Below are 23,124 nucleotides of genomic sequence, written 5' to 3'. Positions count from 1 at the left end.
TTTGGTTCATTCATATTTTATGTGTAATGCTTGAAAAATTACAAACTATTGAATAACAGATTTCGTTCCCAACATGTAGAAATATGTAGGGGCCAAGTCGACTTCTTGTTATGAAATATATTAGCAAACATGTGTTTTAACTACTCATTCTATTTGTTTTAATAGCCATATTTGAATAGAATGGTTGTATGTTTCCTCTTATTTTTCCCCCGGTAAATTTGCATCAACAGATCAAGTTTATTTACTTTATTATTATACACTCATAAAAATGAACTAAATGGGGCCTAAATAAACTTATAATTGAATAAAAATTTGTGTGAAGTATAAATGAATATCTCATATCTCAATTTTGAAATAAATGGCAAGATTTTGTTTTCATTATTTCTTGTAAAGATAATTTTGCGCATTCTGAAAAAAAGATAAGTATGGCGAAGGACATGAATAGATTTAAAGGGATACAGTCGACGAGGATATGACTGTTGGATATCTTTTGAGAGACAAATTGCAATAATTGTTGTGAAAACTGACAACACGAGTATCCTTATACCTTGAATACACAAGAAAAAGACTCGGCAGACACTTCAGAAAATAATTCCGAAACTAAATGCAAAGAAAGTGCTCTTTGGTAGGGTGCCAATAATGTTTAATTGTATGGAAAGGTCACATTACAGTCCCTCCTTGAACAGTTGAATGAGAACGTACAACATGTGTGGATGTATTGGTATATTGGGTATATTAAAATATGAACAATAATTTGTTGCATGTGGGTCGTTGGTAGATGTAATGCTTTCCAATGTATGGCGCCGCTGCAGGGAACAGGGGGACTCACCGAAACATACCTCCTATTAATGCATTCCTCCCTCCCCTCCATGCACCTTCTCTCCTATCAGTTCCCCGATGCCATATTCGGTCGGCCGTCTTGGTTGATCCAAACATAGGTCGGCCCCGTTCTCATTGGCCGCCCCATCTACCTCTTCCGAGAAAACTTCCCGTCATGCATATTCATCATCATCCATATTCATATCGTATTCATGAGAGAAACTCCGCGGGCCAGTCGCAGGGCGTGGTGCGTCCCCGCGCCCGTCCGTTAAGGCACACGAAGTCCCGTTTATGTCGGGATGCAGATTGTACCCTAAAATGGGCAGGGTCGATTGGGGTTTCGCAGAAAAGACCCACTTCCTCCGGTATATAAGTCGGAGCCTCCACCTCCAATCTCCACACCTTCCGTGAACAGCGGCAGCAAAAGGAATAGCGAAATCGGTGAGTTGAGTTGTAGAGTTTATACTGCGTCTGTTTCAATGCAGTTTAGTTTCTTCAATCATCTGTGCATCTGTTTAGATGAGGATGTGGTTGCTTAGGATACACCGACGGGCATCTCACCCGGTGGATGATAGCTCGGGCAAGGATGAGGATAGGCGCCTCCGACAGTCTGGATATATCTTAATTAGCCATTCAGGATTTAGGATATAATTTGATTTCATTATTTTGAAGCACTGCCTTAATAGTTCATCTGTCTTAAGCACAGGAAAATACTCTTCCGTCATTGGTCAAATTATTGCGACAATTCTTAGATTTGAAACAAAACGTTTAATTGGTCATTGGTTTGAACCAAATGGAAGGAGTCATTGACTTTGATGTGTCTTTAATCATGTTAGCATATGTAGGCTACTCTTACAATCATTCATGTCTCTTGTTGTTTCACTTATGGCAATCCAACTTGGCATGGATTCACATTGTATCAACCATGCCAAACTGTCATTGAGATATAGCATAGGTTGAACTTTATTGATAGCATCTGTGAATCGGCAACCAATTAATTAGTAGTATCACATCCTTAGATTGAATTTGACTTCAGGTTATGCGCGTATGTCGTAATTTTTTGAGAATTATGTGAGAAGCACAGATAGAACTTTAAAATTGTTTTACAATTTCGTTTGCTTAAATCGTACTTCATGCGTTTATGCATTCTTGAATTTTAGCTTTTTAATGAATTTGCCTTAGGTCTGCAAAAAAGATTATGCCTTCAAAAGCGCTTTACTGTTTAGAGAAGCCGCGATGCATATTCATAAAACTCATTTACTTTTTATTGGTCAAAGCTTATGACCGAAGAAGGACTTGGAAATGCGAAAACCCGGCTTTACCGAAACACACGAACGACATTGGCTGAACATTGGTTCACTGCCACGCCCACTTTACTCCGCACCAATGGAATGTCTAGCAGCACTTCCTTATTTGGTATTACTACTCTTGGCTGACCGGCCAACCAGCGACGCTCCGCTCTCATTCATTGACCTTCTGCGCCCATCAACCCAAAAATGCACTTCATTCGTGAGAAATAACTTGGCATAAAAAAATTACAATGGCATTCGAGAAATCTAATTTAGATTCTGCTGTTGGAGGTTAATTTGATCACCGGCTAATCGAAATTCCTTTTGCAAGTTCAGGTCACGAATGATTCAGAGCATAGTTATTGCAAATTGCGTTAAACTTTGAACGCTGCGATTTTTGACAGTTGTTCTTTTTTATCCAAAAAGCATTTAGATTACAATGTTACTCGGCTAAAGTACATATAATATTTTCGCTCTTCGCATTTTATTAACTTAGGACTTGGAGATAATTAGGGCCCATATGGTCTATACGTACATGCAAACTAAGGGTTAGAGGTGTCATTGTCTTCGAATTGTGAATTACATGATTTGAGGTTCAAATCTCGATGCGGCACAATAGTATCATTTGTCAAAAAAGAAGGCTCTGTATACATTATCGCTCCCAGCTATGGGATATTGTAAAATATATCTTAATGATTACCTTTAGCATTCCGTTTCGGCAAAATGAAATATCATTCCATTAAGATTATATTTTTGTAATTGTCGCTTGAAAAAACAACAACGTATCATCAATTTTTGCATTCAATATTTTCGTTTAGTGTTGCCTTTTAGATCGCCTACTTTATTATATTCGATAAATCTATATAATTTTATTTTGTCTTTCTTTCTTCCACTCTGCAGGTCTTTGTTTTAAAGTCACGTGAAAACACATAAACAGTCACCATGTGCGACGACGAAGTAGCAGCTTTGGTTGTAGACAATGGATCCGGTATGTGCAAGGCCGGTTTCGCCGGAGACGACGCCCCAAGGGCCGTCTTCCCATCCATCGTCGGAAGGCCGCGTCACCAGGTACGTTCATCTTGATCTTGTTCGGTCTCGCGTCATTTTGAGATCGTTGCCGCGCACTATTGCGACAGTTTTGGATGGAAATATTATAACAGAATTAAATGCGTCACTTCAAGTACTTCCTGAAATTATGGAAAGCTGATATAATTTTGTATTAAAAAAAATCTTCAATTGTCGAGTGCAAACCACTCGGCAGATTATACAACGGCACTAATCTAACATCTTAAATATATGAAAAGTCAGTTTCTCTTTACTCGATTTTTATTCTTCTCGGTTTCCAAAATCATATCTGAAATATCTCAACAGTTTATTTTTCTTTTTGTTTTTTTTACGTTTATCGATTTTGCACTTATGATAATCATTATGATTTACTCTTGAAATGAATGAAAAACTTTTACCAAACATGCAATTTTATTGAAAGTGGGTTCTTATATTCTTATATGTGTTTTTTTTTGGGGGGGTGCGTTTGCTTTCTCAGAATTTCACCCACCTTAACTTTGCGTATAAAATCTTTGGCGTTATGTCAATCAGTTTTATTTTCCATTACGAAGAATGCCAAAACTTGCCTCTTGACTAAAAACAAAACATTCATCTAAACTTGCGATACATGCATAATGTCTTAATACACTATTCCAAAATCCAAACCAATATTCAGGCTGACCACGCCATGAAAATGTTGGTATATTCATGTAATAATCCAAATTCAATCTGTCGTTTGATTATCCATTTGCAATAACCTTTCCTAAAAGAACCCTCTCACCGTAATCAACGGAACAGCACGATGTGACGCTAATGTTTCATTTCTTAAGGTCTTATTTGATATTTCTGCCCCCAAATTCTCCCAAATGCGATATATTTTTTCTCTCTCCCTATCCAGGGTGTCATGGTAGGTATGGGTCAGAAGGACAGCTATGTAGGAGACGAAGCCCAGAGCAAGAGAGGTATCCTGACCCTCAAATACCCCATCGAGCACGGTATCGTCACCAACTGGGACGATATGGAGAAGATCTGGCATCACACCTTCTACAACGAACTCCGTGTTGCCCCAGAGGAACACCCCGTCCTCCTTACCGAGGCTCCCCTCAACCCCAAGGCCAACAGGGAAAAGATGACCCAGGTAGGTTTCATATTAACGGTCGTCATTATCACACCATCGGAACTTCTTCAAAATTCTGACAATTCTCCCAAAACGAGAATTCCAATTTGATACTCTTTTCGAGACAGTTAATAATTGCTTTAAAGCGACTTCATTATCGAGAACAGACGCCCAACATTGCAAGAAAGATGCAGGCAAACAATATATTTCTTTCGAAAAACTTGACTTGCGTGTCAGTAAGCGATGATTGTTCGTCAGTTCATTTCTCCACCTCTTATCATTTTTGCCATCGATTGTTTTGATTTTGTTTTCTCCCACCCCAGATCATGTTCGAGACCTTCAACGCCCCCGCCATGTACGTCGCCATCCAGGCCGTCCTCTCCCTGTACGCCTCCGGACGTACCACCGGTATCGTCCTCGACTCCGGTGATGGTGTCACCCACACCGTCCCCATCTACGAAGGTTACGCCCTCCCCCACGCCATCCTCCGTCTGGACTTGGCCGGACGTGACCTCACCGACTACCTGATGAAGATCCTCACCGAGCGTGGTTACTCCTTCACCACCACGGGTACGTTTCGTTCACCCCCAATTCGAATTCTTAACTTCTCATATCCGACAGAAACTGGAAAGATATAACAATTTTCACAACAAAGGACTACAGATTATAGCCCTGGCCCCTGAAAGTAATTTTGGAACCCATAATCTTGCTTTCCTTGTTCCAAATCACTTTAACAGAATCGAGATTTTTCTTTGATTATATGACATCAAAATTTCATATTATTTTTAACTGGTGACGGATAAATAAATATTTGAATGTTACGTAGGACCGTCTATTCTCTTCATAGAACAATTCTTACATTTCTTATGAATTTCATTTATTGGGTTTTTTGGCGCCTTTTAGCGTGATCGGTCAGTTTTTTCTTGACAAAATTCAGTAAAATCCCCCCCCCCCGAACTTCATTTTTGTTATTACTTCACTAACCAGCGTTCTCAAATACCTTTCTTTGCACCCAACAGCCGAGCGTGAAATCGTCCGTGACATCAAGGAAAAGCTCTGCTATGTCGCCCTGGACTTCGAGCAGGAAATGGCCACCGCCGCTGCATCCTCCTCCCTCGAGAAGTCATACGAGTTGCCCGACGGTCAGGTCATCACCATTGGCAATGAGAGGTTCAGGTGTCCAGAGACCCTCTTCCAGCCAGCCTTCATTGGTAAGCCTTCTAAAACACTTTAACCTGAAAAGATTTTAAAACAATCCACAGAGGGTAATACTTTTATAAAGTGATATCTCGCTGAATAAGTAAATGGGAATACTTGAGAATTACCCCCGGATATTATAGTTCACGGTCACGGTGGTCTCTAATTTTCTACGTTATTTCTAGTCTTGGATTCTGATATTTCATAATGATTCAGTTTACAGTTCAAGAGACGTTTGAAGCATATTTGAGCGCTGTTGTTATACATCATCTACATCATCATTGAAATGAAAAAAAATAGTCTTAAAATCAAAGACAATATCATCCTTGGTAAAATGCCTTTAGAATTTCAGATACTATCCCTTTGATTTATATCATATTCATTCGAATGTTTCATACATTTAGCCTCGATCTATTTAAACTTTTCATTGTGGGTCTTATGCCTTTATTTTGACGATGAAAATTGTTTCGATTTTTTCGGGCCGTTCTAATTATATCGGGTTTAAACCTTTACGCGTTTGTGTTAAATCATGCCCAATAAGACGTTCCTCGTTTCGATTCTTTTCGACCACTCTACTTGACACCGCCTCTACTATTTTTTTCCATTCTCCGACCCCAGGTATGGAATCTGCTGGTATTCACGAGACCACATACAACAGCATCATGAAGTGCGACATTGATATCCGTAAGGATCTTTACGCCAACACCGTCCTCTCCGGAGGCACCAGCATGTACCCAGGTATCGCCGACAGGATGCAAAAGGAGATCACCGCTCTTGCCCCAAGCAGCATGAAGATCAAGATCATTGCCCCACCAGAAAGGAAATACTCCGTATGGATCGGTGGCTCCATCTTGGCTTCCCTTTCCACCTTCCAGCAGATGTGGATCAGCAAGCAGGAGTACGACGAGTCCGGTCCATCCATCGTCCACCGCAAGTGCTTCTAAACGTCTCGCTCCAGATCCAAATCAAACACCGAGATGGACACATGCAAAGACACTCTTGGCGCGCAGGCTAGGTTGAACTGTCACCTGAACCTAGACCTTGGTCCGGAATACGTTCCATCTTGGTAACACCAAGAAACTTCTATACAGTTAAGCCGCGTCTCTTGTTCTTTTCTTACACCACGCGTCACATGACCCTCAAACCATGTTTCAAAATATTTCTTTTTATGTAAATTTGCTCTCTCTCCCTCTCTCTTTTTTAAAAATGTCTCTGTCTTTATATTATGTCTTACATCAACGGATAAGGGCTCACTGGTCTAGGAGGGCTGACATTGGCAGTTATTCTTTGTGCAATCTGTAGTCGGAGCCCTGTAGGTTCTATATTAATTTTAGAGTATCATTTATAGAATTATTGTGACGTCACCCTCTTTCTGTCATTCATCTTCTAAGATCACGCCCACGACATGGGTCGCCCCTCTGGGGTAAGCATTGAGAGCGTCTAACTAAGATTGATTATGTTGAATGTCCGATTTTCTTACATGATGGATCATCTAAATGATGGAAAGTCAACTGGATATAAGATCTAATGGATTGGTAATTGGAATTCACCAGAACTATATGTTTCGAAAGATAACGAACAATCAAAAAGAAATAGCTTTTTTGATCGGCAAAGGCAATATTTTGTGACTTCTTTATTTTTTATTATTTATTATTTCTAGGTATAGTTGGAATGTAACTTTATATGGTTTAGTATTCATATCAATAAAAGTACTGAAAGCCGTTCAAATCACTCTGATATCTGTTTACATGCTCTGAGGTAATATCATTGCTGGTGAATTGGTGAGATGAACTGTTTGCGATTTTTTTTTCCACCGACGAAATTTCCCATTTACGAGATTTTGTCGTTGGAGAAAAAACATTTGCGAGCTGCTCTTGTGAAGATTGGCTATCGTTTAATTTGTCGGGTTGGTTGATGTGAATGTTTGCTTTGGTTATATTTTCATTGGTGAACGTTGATTCGAGAGATGTATTTTGGTAGAGTAAATGGCGTGCATATCGAGATTGTGGGAAGTAATCTGGTTAACAGCTGAGAGAAAATAATAAGAGATGAACAAGAGTGAAATGAAAATTCAATTGTGCAAAAGAAGTATCAAAACAAAGAGTGGTTGTTTTCTCGTGAGGGTGAGTGTTAGAGAGAGTGACAGAAGAACAGAGTTGATACTTTGCGAAAGAGAAAATATCCGAAGTGAAGAGAGTGAGAAACATGTAGAAGGGAAAGGTGACGTTAAGAGGAATTAAGAGCAGGCAATTTCGGAATATAGTTCAGTAAAAAATAAATAACTCTACCCTCACCTTCCTTCTTTCTACCCCTCTCTTTATTGCCACTTTTCTCTATTCTCCCCTACCCCCCTTTCTATTCCAACTCCCTTGCTCTCTCCCACCTTTCGACTCTCTTCCAATGCCCCCCCCCCCCCCGCCTCTCTTCTCAATGCCATATCCTTCCCGCTTCATCTCTCTTCTCTCTGCTTTCTCAGTTTCTCTTCTAGCCATTATACATTCATTCTTTCTTCCTAACTCCGCCTCTCTCCACCACTGAATCTTTCATTCTCTTCTTCCTCCCTTTCTGTCCTTTTCCAAGAATATCCCCCTTCACTCCCTCTTCCTACCCCCTTCTCCTTATCTCTACTCATTCTCTTCTCTCTCCTTTCTCTCGTTCCCATGCTCTTTTCTTCTTCTTCTGTATGTCCTCATTTCCTACCTATCACACACCCATTCTCAATCTCTGTCCCTTCTTTCCTACCCCTCCCTTCCAATCTTCCCCTTTTGTGCCCCCCCCTTGATTCTTTTCCCCGTCTTTTTTTTGTAACCCTGCCTGACCCTTTGTAAGGTAAAGTTTAATTTATCCAACGTTGATTTAAAAAAAACAGCAATAAGTTTAATAGTACCTTCCTGAATTTCGAACATTCTCCTGAAAATTACTGAATGGATGAGATGGAAAGTGAATAAATAGAACCGCAAGTGGGGGAAGTGATTGTTATTATGAAAGAGGAGAGAGAGAGCAATATGTATGGGAGATGAGATGTTAACGGGGCAAAACTAGAACCAGGGAGTTCGAGTAGACTCTCTGCTAGAACAGATTACAATATGTTCGAAAAATGTGTCTCATCAAACTTGTCAAAATGGCTCCCCTGAAAATGAAAGAATTGGTGCACCATTATTTTATACAATTAAAGGTACTACAAAAATTTCTGGGAGAGATGCTTTGCTAGCCCCCCACCCCACACCCTTCCATCTCCACACCACGATGTCTAAAGCTTTTGAATGTACATTGAATGATTACATCACCCACTGGGATGAGCCACAAATTTTGACAAAGCTAAATATGGCAGATGGGGCAAGAGTTCTAAAAAGTTGCGAGCAAGCACAAAATCAAGCAATAATTTTTTTACTTTTTTAATGCAAAACTATCCAATATCCAGTAAATAATGCAATATCTTGTAGGGTTTTTGTCTTCTGCCACATGAGTTGGGATTAGACATAAATTTTGAATGAAGGTTAATATAGAGTTGCCACACCCAAGTCACGACTATTAAAAAAAAAATTACTAAAACCACAAAACTTGGTCTACAGTCGATTTTTACATGTATTTACACATTTTATAGGACTTTGTCATGAATGAGTACCGGTATATTATCACCCCATTTCAATAAACAAAAGTGAGACATGGATGGTAATTTCATCGTACTTGGGTTCTCTGTATGTATCTATCACGGTGACACGACATTTGCTCCTACGACAATTGCTCTGGGCTCAATTTCGTCTAAGATGTATGGTTAGTGTTGCAATAGGGTTTTATGTTAGCCGGTTAGGTTTAGGGTAGGGTATAGTGTTAAACCCATGGTTAATATTGGTAATTTGATTAGTGTGTGGAATTTAGAGCAGAGCTATTGTCGCCAGAGAAAATGTCATGGAACCATTTATCACACTAACTTCAAACACAAAGAAATCTGTGTGAATATTTACACTTAGGGGTGTCGCACGAAAATATTTGCAATCAATTGCAAATATTCTGTTGCAAATTCATAACTGATGGATCAACATAAGCTGTAGCAAATCAGAGTAAACTTCTTGTTTCAAGGAGCAAATTAGCAATCAATCACTAATTTGAAATTAATTGCAAGACATATGATTGATTTAGAGACCAAAAGTAGACTTGCAATTGATCGCAAGTTTCTTGCAACACCCCATTAGAGTGGGATTTTCAGGAAAAAACAACTGATGAATATTAGCATATCCATAACTGAACACACGCATGTAACCATGAATCTCTAATCTGTACGTGAGAATGAGTTGTTAACGATTTATCACAAAGAGCTTTGAGTGGGGAAAACCAAATATTGTTTGCATTTAAGAAATAAGTAAATAAAGCACTTGATGGTCTTTTGAGGTGATGTTTTCACGGTTTCACCGTCACATGATTAATACATGTTTTAATCATATCATGCTGTTCTTATTTTGCAACACTGCCACGCATTATCATTTTTATGTATGGTGTGGAAATGGAGGTCAATGAAAGTTGTCTTTTTACTGAAATCCACAATGATTTCATGTGCACTGTATTGCACATACATGGATCTGAAACCATATGTGAAAATAAATGAAATATGATTGCAACCAGACATCATATTTTACACCAATTCCACGTGATTGACATGTAACACATGAACATCTCTCACATAAAGGTCAGAAAAATTATTCTTAGATCTAACAACAAAAATATTTACAAATATCTTTCTCGTGATCTCATACATATGAAATAAAAGTTAAAAAAATATGACTACTGAATATCTTTGCTTGCTATCAATGACATGAATCTGAAAACAAGGAATGGATACATCGATAACATTTGTTTCCAGCAACGATCTACGACAAAATAATATTTAAAACAAGACAGACAAGAAAAAAATGGTGTTTCATGTCAAATCAACATTAAGAGCACTGGAACTAACCATTTATTTACTGGGTTTTTTTTCCTTCCTTTCTAAAATGGCACCAAAGAGCTACAATAACTATTGCACCACAGTACAAGACAGTAAAACTATTGAAACTACTTCCTTCACAAATAATATTCGGATGTTACTGAAGACAGGTTAGTCAGCCAATTACTGGAATACTCCCCAGGGGGTGGAGTATGTGTATACATGTTGTGGAGGCAATCCAGAATCTAAGAAGACTTGCTTGTGTTATTATCAGGGGTGTGAGCAACAACAAATTAAAATAGCTGAAATTGCAAAAGCTCCTATACTTTTGTACAGACAAAAAACAAAGAATGCTGAAATAAGCTTGACAATTAAGAACAAATATAGCTGAAATCAGCTAAATAGCTGAACTGTCACACCCCTGTATTATGTTGTTATTAAGTTACAAGAGCCACCATCAATATGTAACTAGAAAACAAGAAATTAAATAATGTTCCTTTAAAACATGTGTTTTGATCATATATTTTCTTTGTATTCGGGACATCATTGAATGCAACCTTTGATCGAAAAGGTATTCTAATGAAAGAAAATAAACAAAAAAACACATAAATGATTGTATTAACAAGGATAGTGATGTGTCAATACGTTGCTCTTTCTCTCTCTTTATAAACATTGTAATGAATAATAAAATATATGATTTGTATAGCCCAATGTCCACCTTGTTAGGTGCTCAAGACTCTCCTATATTACCCCGGCTGAACTAGTCTACCGATTCCGATGCTCAAAGCTTTTTGAGGAATTACTACCTGCCACCATACCTGGGTTGAGTGCAGCACAATGTGGGTAAATTTCTTGCTGAAGGAAAGCACGGCATGGCTGGGAATCAAACCCACACCCCTCAGATTGAAAGACGAGAGAGTCTTAACCACTAGACAACACCCCCATACTTACTTCATATTTTTATGCCAAATCTGAATATTTTTATCTTTACAAGGGGGGGGGGGGGTGGATGAATACAATTATAGTTCACAGACTGAGTGATGATCTTTATATACTTTTCAACAAACAGATAAACTACTATGCAGAAAGTCTAATACAATAACAGTGGAATGTTATTTAATCTTTGGTGCGATATATAGGGTTGAATCGTCTTATGAACAGCCATCTTCACCATATCCTGAAAAAAAATTGTTTAATGTCAGGGTTTCCCAGCTCTCTCATTTTTCCCCTTATAATATTTGTAAATCATATTGATATCCCATAATTAAAGCAAAACAAAGCCAAATCAGCAATCATCATAAAATAAATAGGTGCACTGAATGCCAGCAGATATATGTACTGTCTTCTTGTTTTAGTACAAATGTACAGAAAAACTTTTAAAACTAAGATCAGACCGTTCTGAGTTGTTTTTATTTCCAGAATTGCTTGAAGCTTGAAAGTGCAACAATTTATGGCCAATATTTCTAAATTAACATACAAATAAACATCCAGGACTTACAGAATACCATTGAAGTGTCTATTAACAGTATATGATTTTTTTGATAGAATGATTTAGCAGAAACACAGAATGATGCAAGTGATTGGAATGGTGGGTCAATTAGCACTCTTTCAAGTTTTACAATCTATCCACCAATTCTCAAGAAAAGAACAACGCATTCAATTGTCTAGATTTTCAAAGTGCACTTACAGAAAAAAAAATTTAATGAGCAGTTACTCACCTGTCCACTATTAAGAAATATACACAAAATTTAAAGTGTAATTTACAGAATAACCTATACACATGGCAGATGGAACTGTCAAATAAAAAAACTAAAATTTGGCATTATACTACAATATCTATTTTTACTGATAATATCTCCAATATTATATACATGTTTCTAACACCTGCATAAGTGTAGAGTTTTGATTATACAAGACTGAAAATAGAAGTCCACCCTGATATCAAATAAGTTACCAAAAACTATAAGAATAATGATACAGAAGTTGCAGTCGATGACGGCATCAAGATTTGGAATGGATTTGCTTTATTCCTATAGAGAGGCTCAAAATAGATTGGAATTTCATACCACTATTTGGAAGTTTGATCATTAGAATGTTCACATATCAAATGCTATTTCAATACCTTTGTAAATCTAATTGCAATGGTTCATGTAGTGTGCACCGGCCTTTGAATACCAACAAATTTATATACTTCATGATGTACATGTAATTTGTAACTAAGTACTGTAACGCCATAATTATTTTTTTTAAATACTGAATAATACTGCAATTCATATGGAAGTCATAACATGTCAGTCATGTTTTAATCACCATTTACTCGTCACATGACAAGCATTGTGGGCATTAGAATCATAATCCTTTCAACAAACAAAAACCTATATAATTTTCTCATGAATGATATGGAAGTATATCAGCACTAAAAACATCTGAACTGTAATTCACAAGAGTTATATACATGTCACACATGTTTTGATCACCATTTCCTTGCCATGTGACAAGCATTTAGAGCATTTGAAAAGTAACTCTTTTCAAAAGACTGACATGGAAGTATGTATGAAATGAAAAATGAATTGCAATTCACTTGGAAATCATGAACCGGAATAACAAATAAAATGTTATGTTTTTACTTTTACCACAATGTTAAAATCATTCTTATTCATTAATGATTTTATCTACGTACCTTTTACTTAGTAGTTCATTAGTACGCAGGTAATAAAAATCAATACACAGGTGATTGGATGACCATGTCGAAATGCTATGCATTTTATGGTGGAAAAGTGTAATATTCTTTGAATTGGTAACACATAAAAAACAAATTGAATCATCAAGTTACACTACAAATTGGCAAAACATCAATGAACTGTACTTGGCACCTAACTATGCATTTTAACACTAATATCATACCACTGAGTTGTAAAATGTTTTATTTCAGAAAATAAAACAGTGTGAGAATGCTTATACAGGTTGACAAATTATTTCATGACTGTGTAACAATGCAAAAATAGAGTAAAATGAACTATGCTGCCAATTTAATGAAAGGAAGTCTATAAAATATCCGTTTCCAAAGACGTTGGAATGTGAAAACAGCACGTTAATGGCTAAAAAGTCTAAAATATCAAATATATGTATGACAATATAGCACTAAAAAAATACTAAAAGGAAACAAAATCTTTGTTGCCAATTTACATAACAGAATTTAAGCTCTTTGATCCTTTCCTGAAGATATTAGAAGGCGATTGCAGTACAATACATGATGATCAGATCAGCTTGATGGAGCTACTGGGCGATCACCAACACCGTTGGTTAGATCATATACTTTTCCTGCCACTTCATAAGCTAGTTTGTCTGCTTGTTCCTGGCAAGAGAAATAGAAAAAAAAGGAATAATGAAAACAAAGATTCCCCAGCCTTGTGCACATCACAAAAATATGAATATTAAGGTATACTTTACACAAAGTATGTACAAAATGAACCCTAATAAGGACTGGGGAATCCTTGGTTAGTATGTTTGATTGTACATAATAATCAACATAATAATGTGTTGTACAAGCTATGTTTTGAAGGAGCTACTGGAAGAACTACAAGAATACCTACTTTTTCCGTATAATGATGATATATACAAGTATATGTCTGAACCCTGTGATCAGGTGTTAGGCTTCGTTTTACAGGGGAAGGGGCCAGGAATAATGTTGACATTTAAAGATGGCTGTAGCATCAGTGCTTCAAGTTGACTTAAAATAAGAATAGGACTCGCAACTGCACACAGTCAAAACGCATGCTTCTATCAATGCAAGGCCAAGAATATATATTACACATCTAGCTTTAATGACTTCTGTGACCTTTGACCTCATGACCCCCCCCCCTGCATAAGGCCATTGTCACTTCTATGATGCATACAGTTTGGTTATAACAAGAATGAAACAGGATGGACAGATGGATGGATGAGCCCCCCAAAAACATAATGCCTCTGACAACCACCCCTGTGAGCAGAGGCATAAAAACAATTTCAGTGTATCCTCAAAGTACGATCCTAATTACTCACTCTCGTTGCAGCTTCAGCATAGACCCTGACGACATCTTCTGTTCCCGATGGTCTCACAAACGAGCGCGCTGATTGGTAGTTTGCTATCAGGGTGTTGATGGCATCCTGTAAGCCAGCCGGTCTGGTGCACTGTCTCTCGGCATCTGTTGTCTGGACTGCTGTTCGGTCAGCCACCTGAGAGGGGATGATTTACCAGTCTTCCAATTATATTCAAAACAATTATTTCTACAAGTGAATCTGCCTAATTCAAATCTTTTGGAACCACAGAAAACTGCTCAGCTTGGGCAAAATTTGAATTAGAAAGTATAAATCACACATGTTTGCATATTCTAGTCTGGGGAGTGCTTTGACTTATCAGTTATTTGACTTGTGGAAAATTGCCTTAAGCAGTGTCTATTGTATTTGCTGTCTTCAGTCCTCATGTTTTACCATGAATATTCTGTATGAACTTTGTACATGACTCTTCCCTAGAATAATTGTTCGTAGAATTGCGCATTGGATTGCTAAGCAACATTTCACAAATATGCTAATACTATCCTTGTTCATAGGCGGCGGAAGCGGGGGGTGACTGGGGGACCTGTTCCCCCCCACTAAATTTGAAGTTTTTTGTTGATAACTTTTTTTTTCCTGTGTCCATCCCAAAATTTCAGGTGGACCCCCTAAACTTTTTGGCTTCCGCCGCCAATGTCCTAGTTTACAAAAAAAAGTAATAATTAAAAGTCAAAGAATCTGGTGAATTATTTTTTTTTTCATACTTCATAGCAAATAATCTAATTTGTACAGTAGGAATATTGATTGCTTGGCAAATTCTATAAGACTTGTTTTGTGTGTGTCCTACACTGTATGTGTGGGAACTTTCTGAAGTAATTTCTGTTTTTCTAGTTTATATGAAAACTTGTAATGCTCTCGAATCATCAAGACTTGGGAATTCATGAAGTGAGTTTATAAGAATGAAGGAAATAGGGGTTCAGATATACAAAAAAGTTGATTATTGGCAGTCTGCTGTATGTGACTCTAGTTGAACAAGGCAGACAAAGAGTTCAGAGGTAAATCAAGTTTGATAGGCCAGATTTTAACATTGAAAGAAACATATTGTATAAAAATCAACAATATGTATAAAAATCTGAAATTCAAGGTTAATGTTGATAACTGTTCCCCTGTTTTTGTGCTGAACACATAACTGCTTGTTTTCAAATTTATACATGCTGTCTTTGGTCCTACTTCAAAATTCAAAATGGCCGCCACAGGAATTTCTGGACTGGACATAAATGCTAAAAGAAACACCCTTATTGATAATAATATTGGTTAACAGTATGTTTTTTTTTTTGTATTTTCATGATATGTAGTATTATGTTGATTTATTTTCTCTCAATTATTTACCAAACTCTTATTCAACATAGCCACCAAAGTGATATAGTGACCCATCCTTACACAATTATCATTGTGAGATGATGACAAAATGATATCTTTTTTTAAAAAGAAAAGATGTACTTCATCAGCCTTTTAATTATTCACCACATTCTTGTAAAATTATTTAATCAGTTCAGAGGGTTTAAGAATGGAAGATTATTTCTTCATTTATTCTTTTATCTATTTAAATCTCCCACATAAGCTTAAACTCAGCAAAATTTAGAAAGCCCTTTCTTGTGGACAAAATTGGAAATTGATAAAAATTTAACATCTTTCTGAGGTAGCCTGTGATAAAAATCCAATTATGCATTGTTTTCTGGACAAAATTCACAGCTCCTCAATTGACTCACATTGCACAAGAAACAGAGTATCTCTTGTCTGGTAATAAAGAAGGGAGTACAAATCAAGGAATCATAATCTTAGCAGGAGTAAAGAGAGGAAGAAGCCATATCCAAACTTTAAAAATTCTTGGATGCACTAAACATGTTTGAGGAATGCAAGGAAGAGACCAAGAACCAGATGATCAAACTTGTAACAAAGGAAATAATTCAAGAGGAGGTTGCAAATGGCATACTTTCAGTTGAGAAGGTTGGAAAGGAAAAATATGAGAAACTTTTGAATGATCAACTGAAGAAAAAAGGAAACCTATGGAGTAAAATGACAAAGACAAATATTCAGTCATGGAAAAAAACTGCCAAACCAGTAAAGATGAAGACAGGAACAGAAGCTGTGGTGTTGACAGCCTCTGCATCTCTATGTGCAAGATTCATAATCATCACCCTATCTGGGAGAGAAGGTATTGACCTCCAGGAGGTGATTGGCAAACATGTATTTGCAGGTACAAACAAATGAAGAAAAAATCCCAAAACAAGTGCACACCTAGTTAACACCATCCATATAGCATTTCCATTTATTTGAATGTAGATAAAAAGAGCATTGTCGATTAAATGCCTTGCTCACAGGCATACATGTAGGTACCAAGAATAGTACCCCAGACTTTCAAACTCCTGGTCAGGGGCCTTAGACCACTCGACCACAGCACCTCCACATTTTTTCATTGTTGATTGATCTATGAGATTTAAAGGATCAATACATCCAGCTACTGACAAAAGTCAAGTACTACACATTTTGTGTTAGGTGTCTGGTGTTGCAATAAAAAGGTATGTTCTAGCATCAGTGGATCAGAACCACCAATCTTTGAGGAAGCAGAGGTGTCTCCTACCTGATGGTATGGCTGTTCTTCAGGAAGTAATGGCAGTAGGAAGCTTCCAAACCTGCAAGGATATGGCTCGTATGTATGTGCAACATACAGATGCATAGGCCAAGCATTATAACCAAGCCAGAGTTGTGTATGACAAAAGTCACACCAACACACCAAAGTCTTCACTTGAGGAAAACACAAGGCAAAGACGGTGAGGATGTATGAAGTCAGTGATGACAATACCTCTATCAGGGACAAAAAGGAATTCCTGTTCACCACTGAAACAAAGGACTCACTCACACTTTAGCTGACAGATGTCATAGTTCGACTAAGAATGGCTATCGCAAAGATGTAAGGTGCAGCATTGACTTTTCAGTTACAACACCAGTAAACATACACAGAAGCTGACCCTCTTTCAATTTTACATGCAGCTGAAGTTGCAATATTAGGCTTTGCTGTCTGCATCTGCTCTCGTGATAGATGTAAATTATGTAATTTTGTAAATTACACTAAATCCAAATATTTTACTTTATAAGAATTAATTACACTAATTCATTCATGAAGTCATACTTTTTGCTCTAATTCACTAAATTAAGTTTCTAGATTGCTAATTTTATATGCAAATATTCTTTACAGCTTTCTTAACTTTTGTAAATGAAAGCAAAGTCCTGGTACAAAAAAATGATTTCTTATGTATTTGATTGTTTTTTCTAATTTTTATGCATTTTTTGGTCTTATACTATACACAACAAAAAAAGTAAGTCCCCCCCTAAACAAACATCAATAATTTCCGAACCAATGCCAGTTTTTGATATATTTTTACATGAGCGTGTAGGTAAATTTATAAGCTACCCTCTGAGTAAATGTTGTGGACGTATCTTACGTCGTGCTTCAGTGAGCACCGTCAGAAGGCAAAAATGTCACTTTTCAAAAGTCACAAGCAAAATATCATGACTTTGATTCCATTTTATTGGAACTAATTCCACATTCTCATCATGAAAAATAGTCAGAAGGCTTGTAAAAGGTACTTTCTAAAAGACGATTCAACTTTTTTAGCTAAATTTCACGGTTGAATAAACTCAAGTCCAAATTTGCTATAATTAGATTTTTACACATTTCTATCAATAAAACTGCTAGAATATGATGACAGTTATTTTGGGGAAGACTATCTTCAACAATATTCATCATTTCACGGTTCAATGAACATTTATTGGAAACAAAAAATGCGATTTTCAAATATTGTAGGCAAGTATTGCTTCATTTTTGTAACAGAAAATGAACTTTTCTCAACTTTTTCGTTATGTTCATGACCAATTATCATGCTTCAATGATTAAAAGGTGTCAAATTAAACATTTACGCTTGAATGAACATGTGGAATGTGATTAGTTCTTTTTTACGTTATTGGAAAAAATGAAATTTGTAACTATGGATATCTGTCACAAAACTCCTTGCACAGTTCATTTGATTTGATTTTTATGAAAATCCCGATGTTTAATGCATCAATGAGCACACAATATTCAAAAATTATGCAAATGAGAAAAAGTTCAAGGCCTTGGCCCCACTCTTTACCGTATCGAATGGTTATTTTGGTGTGCGCACCTTTTGGATAGTGTTACTCTGAAGCCATGTGTGAAGTTTCATGAAATAACTGTTGGCAGAAGTAACAAAAACCGTCAATGAAACAAATCCTCATTTCATATATGTTAAAATTTTGACTTCCTCTCTCATAGACTTGTGTACATTATGGGTGCATATGTTTAAGCATATTTACGTAACCCCTTATTCAATATGGTGGAACTTTTTTTCAAGGCTGTCTTTAGCAATGTCATTTGGCAGTAATGTTTATTAACCTATGGGCAGAATTCTGTGCAAAAGTGAAATCGATTTGTTTATTTATGGATGAGCAGGCACACAAATGGGAAAAATTGGGATTTTCAATGTCACAGACTCATTTTAAAGGGTAATAAAGTGAATATTGGGGGCAAATTTGGTTTCAAATGTGTCTTTAATTGCTGTTGTTTTTATCATCCATCATTTCTATCACCAAACACTTTCCGAACTTTAACCAATTTCATGGTTGAGCGAGCACATTCGAAAACTTAGGAATGAATACTCTTTATACCGCATAAATGTATTCTTTTCCGAACAATTTCTCAGGATCAGTTGAATGTATGGACAGATCAGTGGTGGATCCAGAATTTTAAATGGGGGAGGGGCCTCTAATCGGGGGAGCCATCAACATTTTCAAATTTTAACATGATCTAACAAGTTGTAGAAGATACTACCAAAAAAACCCTATGATGATTCATTACAATACAGGGGCTGCAGAGTAGTTTTCTAAGTGGGGGGGGGCGGGGACTGACCATGCCAAAAATCACAATCGTATTACATTTTTGTACTTGCTTATGAAAAAAGTGGGGGCTGAAGGCCCCAGCCCCCCCCCCCCCCCCCCCCCGCTTCCGCGTCCCCTGCAATACATCGTGCTCACTCAACCATGAACTACATACGATATCAAAATTTGGTCTGAAGTGGTTAAATGATGGATAGTAAAACAGCATAACACCATAAAATTCACCTAAAAACAAATTGTTCCCAACTTTGTATTTGCACAATCTGAAAAACGACTCTTGTGACTTTCAAAAATGGTCATTTTTAATTCAATCTTTAATTACTCATGCATAACTCAACCGATCAATCTCATTTTTCCCCAGGAGTTGCTTAATGAGTAAAGAAAACCACCCATGAAATATCATATCTCAAAATAATTTGGTTCAAAAGTTACAGCAATTTGATTTAGGGGGGACTTACTTTTTTTGTTGTGTATATTTATATTATTGTTTTGTTTCTTTCTAAAGTTTACCAGCATTATTTCACTTATGCACTAACCTAATGTTGCATAATGTATACATGTATTTTAAACCTCTCTGGAGGCAGTACAGTAACTTTTTCGAATTAATGTTAAAACTTCTGGCTTTATGGCTTTAGTCTTTATGTAAATGGGTATTTACTTTCACTGTATATAATTCTTATGAATGTATTACTATCAATGGTTTTATATGTTCAATATGATATTTTTATGTTTATTGACTTGAAGTTGTGAACAAAAGAAAAATTTCCTATATGAATAAATAAAGACCAACTTGAACTTGATAATTTCATATCTGCATACCCGGATGTCACAAATTTGGTCTCAATGCAAGAGATTTGCAAGTAAGAAATCAGCGAGCGGCACAGTAAAAAAACTTAACACGGTACATTTATCGCTAAAAATGCCAACCCCCCCCCTGTAGTAATAGGGTTAAATATTGTGAGAATAAATAGAAAGTAAACTCTTTCCTATTGTTGCAAACAGAATATACAGAATAAACAGTGATCTATTTTTAGCAAGATATGATGGATCTGACCTTGACTTTGAGTTGTCTGTTAGGGAGGTCTGTATAGGATGCATTCCATGTGTCTACCGTCCATCTTTTAGCCCAGAGAATGGTCTCTACCAGGAGCAGATCAGAGAGTGCATCTCCTACAGTCTGTTGGGAAAAATAATCAAGATATAAGTCAAAGTCTCAGACTATCAAATAGTCCTTAACATCACTCAAGAAATCTCTATCATCCCCAATCATCATCATCACACCACCACCACCACCACCACCACCATCATCATCATCATCATTATCATCATCATCATCACCACCACCACCACCACCACCACCATCATCATCATCATCACCACCACCACCACCACCACCATCATCATCATCATCATCATCATCATCACCACCACCACCACCATCATCATCATCACCACCACCACCACCACCATCATCATCATCATCATCGTCACCACCATACATGTAGCCACAATCAACACCATCATCATCCACCTCCATCATTATCACAACCATAATCATCTACATCATCACAATCATCAGCACCATCACCACCACTACTATCACCAACACAACCATCATTGTCATCATCAACTACCAAGTCCAAGCAAGCATCCAATATCTGTCTCTGAATCATCTTTACCTGGTTTGTGAGGTCAACAAAATGTTTCAGGACGGTAGCGGATTTCTGCTGATCCTTTGAAAGGCTGTCCAAGAAATGAGTAAAAAACAATAATAATCATCATTTTTTATCATTTACCAATTTACAAAATGGATGGGTTTACAGGGATTTGTATCAATACATGTTTCCGTTGGTCTACATCCAAGATCAAGTACTCCTGTAGCTAAACCCACTTTTGCTCCAAACATCATACGTTAGACCCACTCACACTGACTGTAATCTGAAAATATGATATGGGTGGCACATATAGGTGTGAAGTCTGATTAAAATCCAAAGATTTTAATCACTGCAAAAATAATGCAAATGACAGTGCAACTTATAAAGCACCAAATCCATTCTGCACATTGCCTCAAGGCACATAGAGCGTTAGAAATAAATACCCCCCAAAATGAGATTCGTAACGAAAAATAAATATACAGTACTGTTGATGTCTTAAAGAATGCCTTTTCACAATCTGGGGCATGCATGAGCAAAGAATGCCCCCAGCAAGTTGGAGAAAACTACCAAGAAGAATTAAGATATATGGTATATCAGATTTCATGGGTATAATTTGTTCTTCAAGTAATTCCTGATGACCCAATATATTCCCCTTTGACAATTGCTCTAGACCTAATTTCTTGAAAGTTAAAGAGTCAACTTGTGCTAGGATTTCTAGAATAATGTAAGGATTAGAGTTAGGGTTATGGCTTCAGTTTGGCTGAATGTGCAGATTTTTCAATGCACCAATAGTCAACAGATCTAGAGGGTGTGTTTCACAAAAATTTAAGTATGACTGAGAGTTTCAGTTAAATGTTGACGCATTTAACTGCAACTCTTAAATATATGACACAACACACAATATTGTTAATACTCAGTAGTGTACGTCCTCTTGACATGATCTGACCAATGCTGTCACGTCTTTTATACCGCATGCAACTAGGCATTTTAAGTTCGACTCTAAGTCACCCTAACTCTTTGTGAAACACCCCCAAATGGCACGTTACATTTGACGTAAGGATTATTTGTGTTCCAAAATCTTACTCTCTCTCACAAAGAAATATTGTTGTAGTGCCTACCTTGAATCTTCACAGGCTTGCTGGATTTTCTCCTCTGCATTTTTACTGTAAAGTACCTATAGCAGATCAAAAATGAGAGAAGCAGAGAATCATGCATAAAAAGAAAGAAGTGTCATAGTCATTGCTTTCATTATCATCATCATCATCATCATAATCATCATCATTATCATCTTCATCATTATCAACATCATCATCATCATCATCACCATTATCATCTTCATCATCATTATCATCATCATCATCATCACCATTATCATCTTCATCATCATCATCATCATCACCATCATCATCTTCATCATCATCCTCATCATCACCATTATCATCTTCATCATCATCAGCATCATCATCATCTTCCTCACAATCATTATCATCATCATCATTCAACATCATTCATTCATTCATTCAATCACATTCCAATTGGGTAGCTCATTCAACAAGTTTATATTCAATGGGACCCTGAAAATATATGTACATCCAAATATACATCCAGTTAAAAGCAATAACAAATATATTAACAATATTGTAAGCATGGATTAGATATGACGCATCAAGGTGTTCAAATCATACAATGCTGAATAATGGCTAATGGTGCAGATACTGTTATTACAGAGTACCTCTTGTTCCTTTCCTTGAGGAGCAATCGTCATACCATATGCTCGATTGAATATTGATGGCATGGAAAATAACTGTAGCAGTGATAAGGAACTGATTTTGAAAGCTACTCACTGTTCCATGTCCATTGGCTTCAAAGTAGACTCCAATGTCAAACTTCTGAGCTTTGTGGTGTAGGTGTTTCACGCCCGTATTTACACAGGCAACAGGCACTTTCTGTTTTGAGAAACAATTGTATGACTTATTATTTTCTTCTTCAACTTCTAATTCATCTTTTGGGCTTGAAGTTGCCATCATAATATGAAAAGAAGACAAATTTATCAAGCAATAAACAATGATTAACATAACT

General features: G+C 36.9%; 2 protein-coding genes across 2 annotated transcripts in view; one reads left to right on the top strand and one right to left on the bottom strand.

Moving 5' to 3' along the window:
- The first annotated feature begins 1,156 nt into the window (after window positions 1–1,156).
- LOC121424881 (actin, cytoskeletal) lies at window positions 1,157–7,194 on the top strand. The gene is made up of 6 exons (XM_041620729.1): window positions 1,157–1,260; window positions 3,009–3,176; window positions 4,051–4,290; window positions 4,593–4,839; window positions 5,289–5,480; window positions 6,085–7,194. Exons 2-6 carry the CDS (start codon window positions 3,051–3,053, stop codon window positions 6,408–6,410), a joined length of 1,131 nt encoding a protein of 376 aa, XP_041476663.1. The 5' UTR covers window positions 1,157–1,260; window positions 3,009–3,050; the 3' UTR covers window positions 6,411–7,194.
- A 4,186-nt stretch (window positions 7,195–11,380) lies between these two features.
- LOC121424988 (phosphoacetylglucosamine mutase-like) overlaps window positions 11,381–23,124 on the bottom strand; it is a 31,912-nt gene continuing 20,168 nt past the window's right edge. Inside the window, exons 12-17 of the mRNA XM_041620900.1 lie at window positions 22,890–22,991; window positions 22,164–22,219; window positions 21,070–21,133; window positions 20,445–20,567; window positions 14,429–14,602; window positions 11,381–13,742 (exon numbers count right to left, since the gene is read on the bottom strand). Of these exons, the coding sequence (XP_041476834.1) occupies window positions 13,650–13,742; window positions 14,429–14,602; window positions 20,445–20,567; window positions 21,070–21,133; window positions 22,164–22,219; window positions 22,890–22,991 (612 nt within the window). The 3' untranslated portion in view covers window positions 11,381–13,649. The remainder of the gene's footprint in view (window positions 13,743–14,428; window positions 14,603–20,444; window positions 20,568–21,069; window positions 21,134–22,163; window positions 22,220–22,889; window positions 22,992–23,124) is intronic.

Source organism: Lytechinus variegatus, chromosome 12 (assembly GCF_018143015.1).
Source record: "Lytechinus variegatus isolate NC3 chromosome 12, Lvar_3.0, whole genome shotgun sequence".
Classification (NCBI taxonomy): Eukaryota; Metazoa; Echinodermata; class Echinoidea; order Temnopleuroida; family Toxopneustidae; genus Lytechinus; species Lytechinus variegatus.
The sequence above is the reverse complement of the archived record's forward strand: the minus strand, read 5'-3'. Positions and strand labels throughout refer to the sequence as shown.

Bases quoted from the DNA above. Each gene is read 5' to 3' on its own strand.
- LOC121424881 (XM_041620729.1), top strand. From the start codon at position 3,051: ATGTGCGACGACGAAGTAGCAGCTTTGGTTGTAGACAATGGATCCGGT. The intron at 4,840-5,288 runs GTACGTTTCGTT...TGCACCCAACAG, and splicing joins TTACTCCTTCACCACCACGG to CCGAGCGTGAAATCGTCCGT. The intron at 5,481-6,084 runs GTAAGCCTTCTA...CTCCGACCCCAG, and splicing joins CTTCCAGCCAGCCTTCATTG to GTATGGAATCTGCTGGTATT.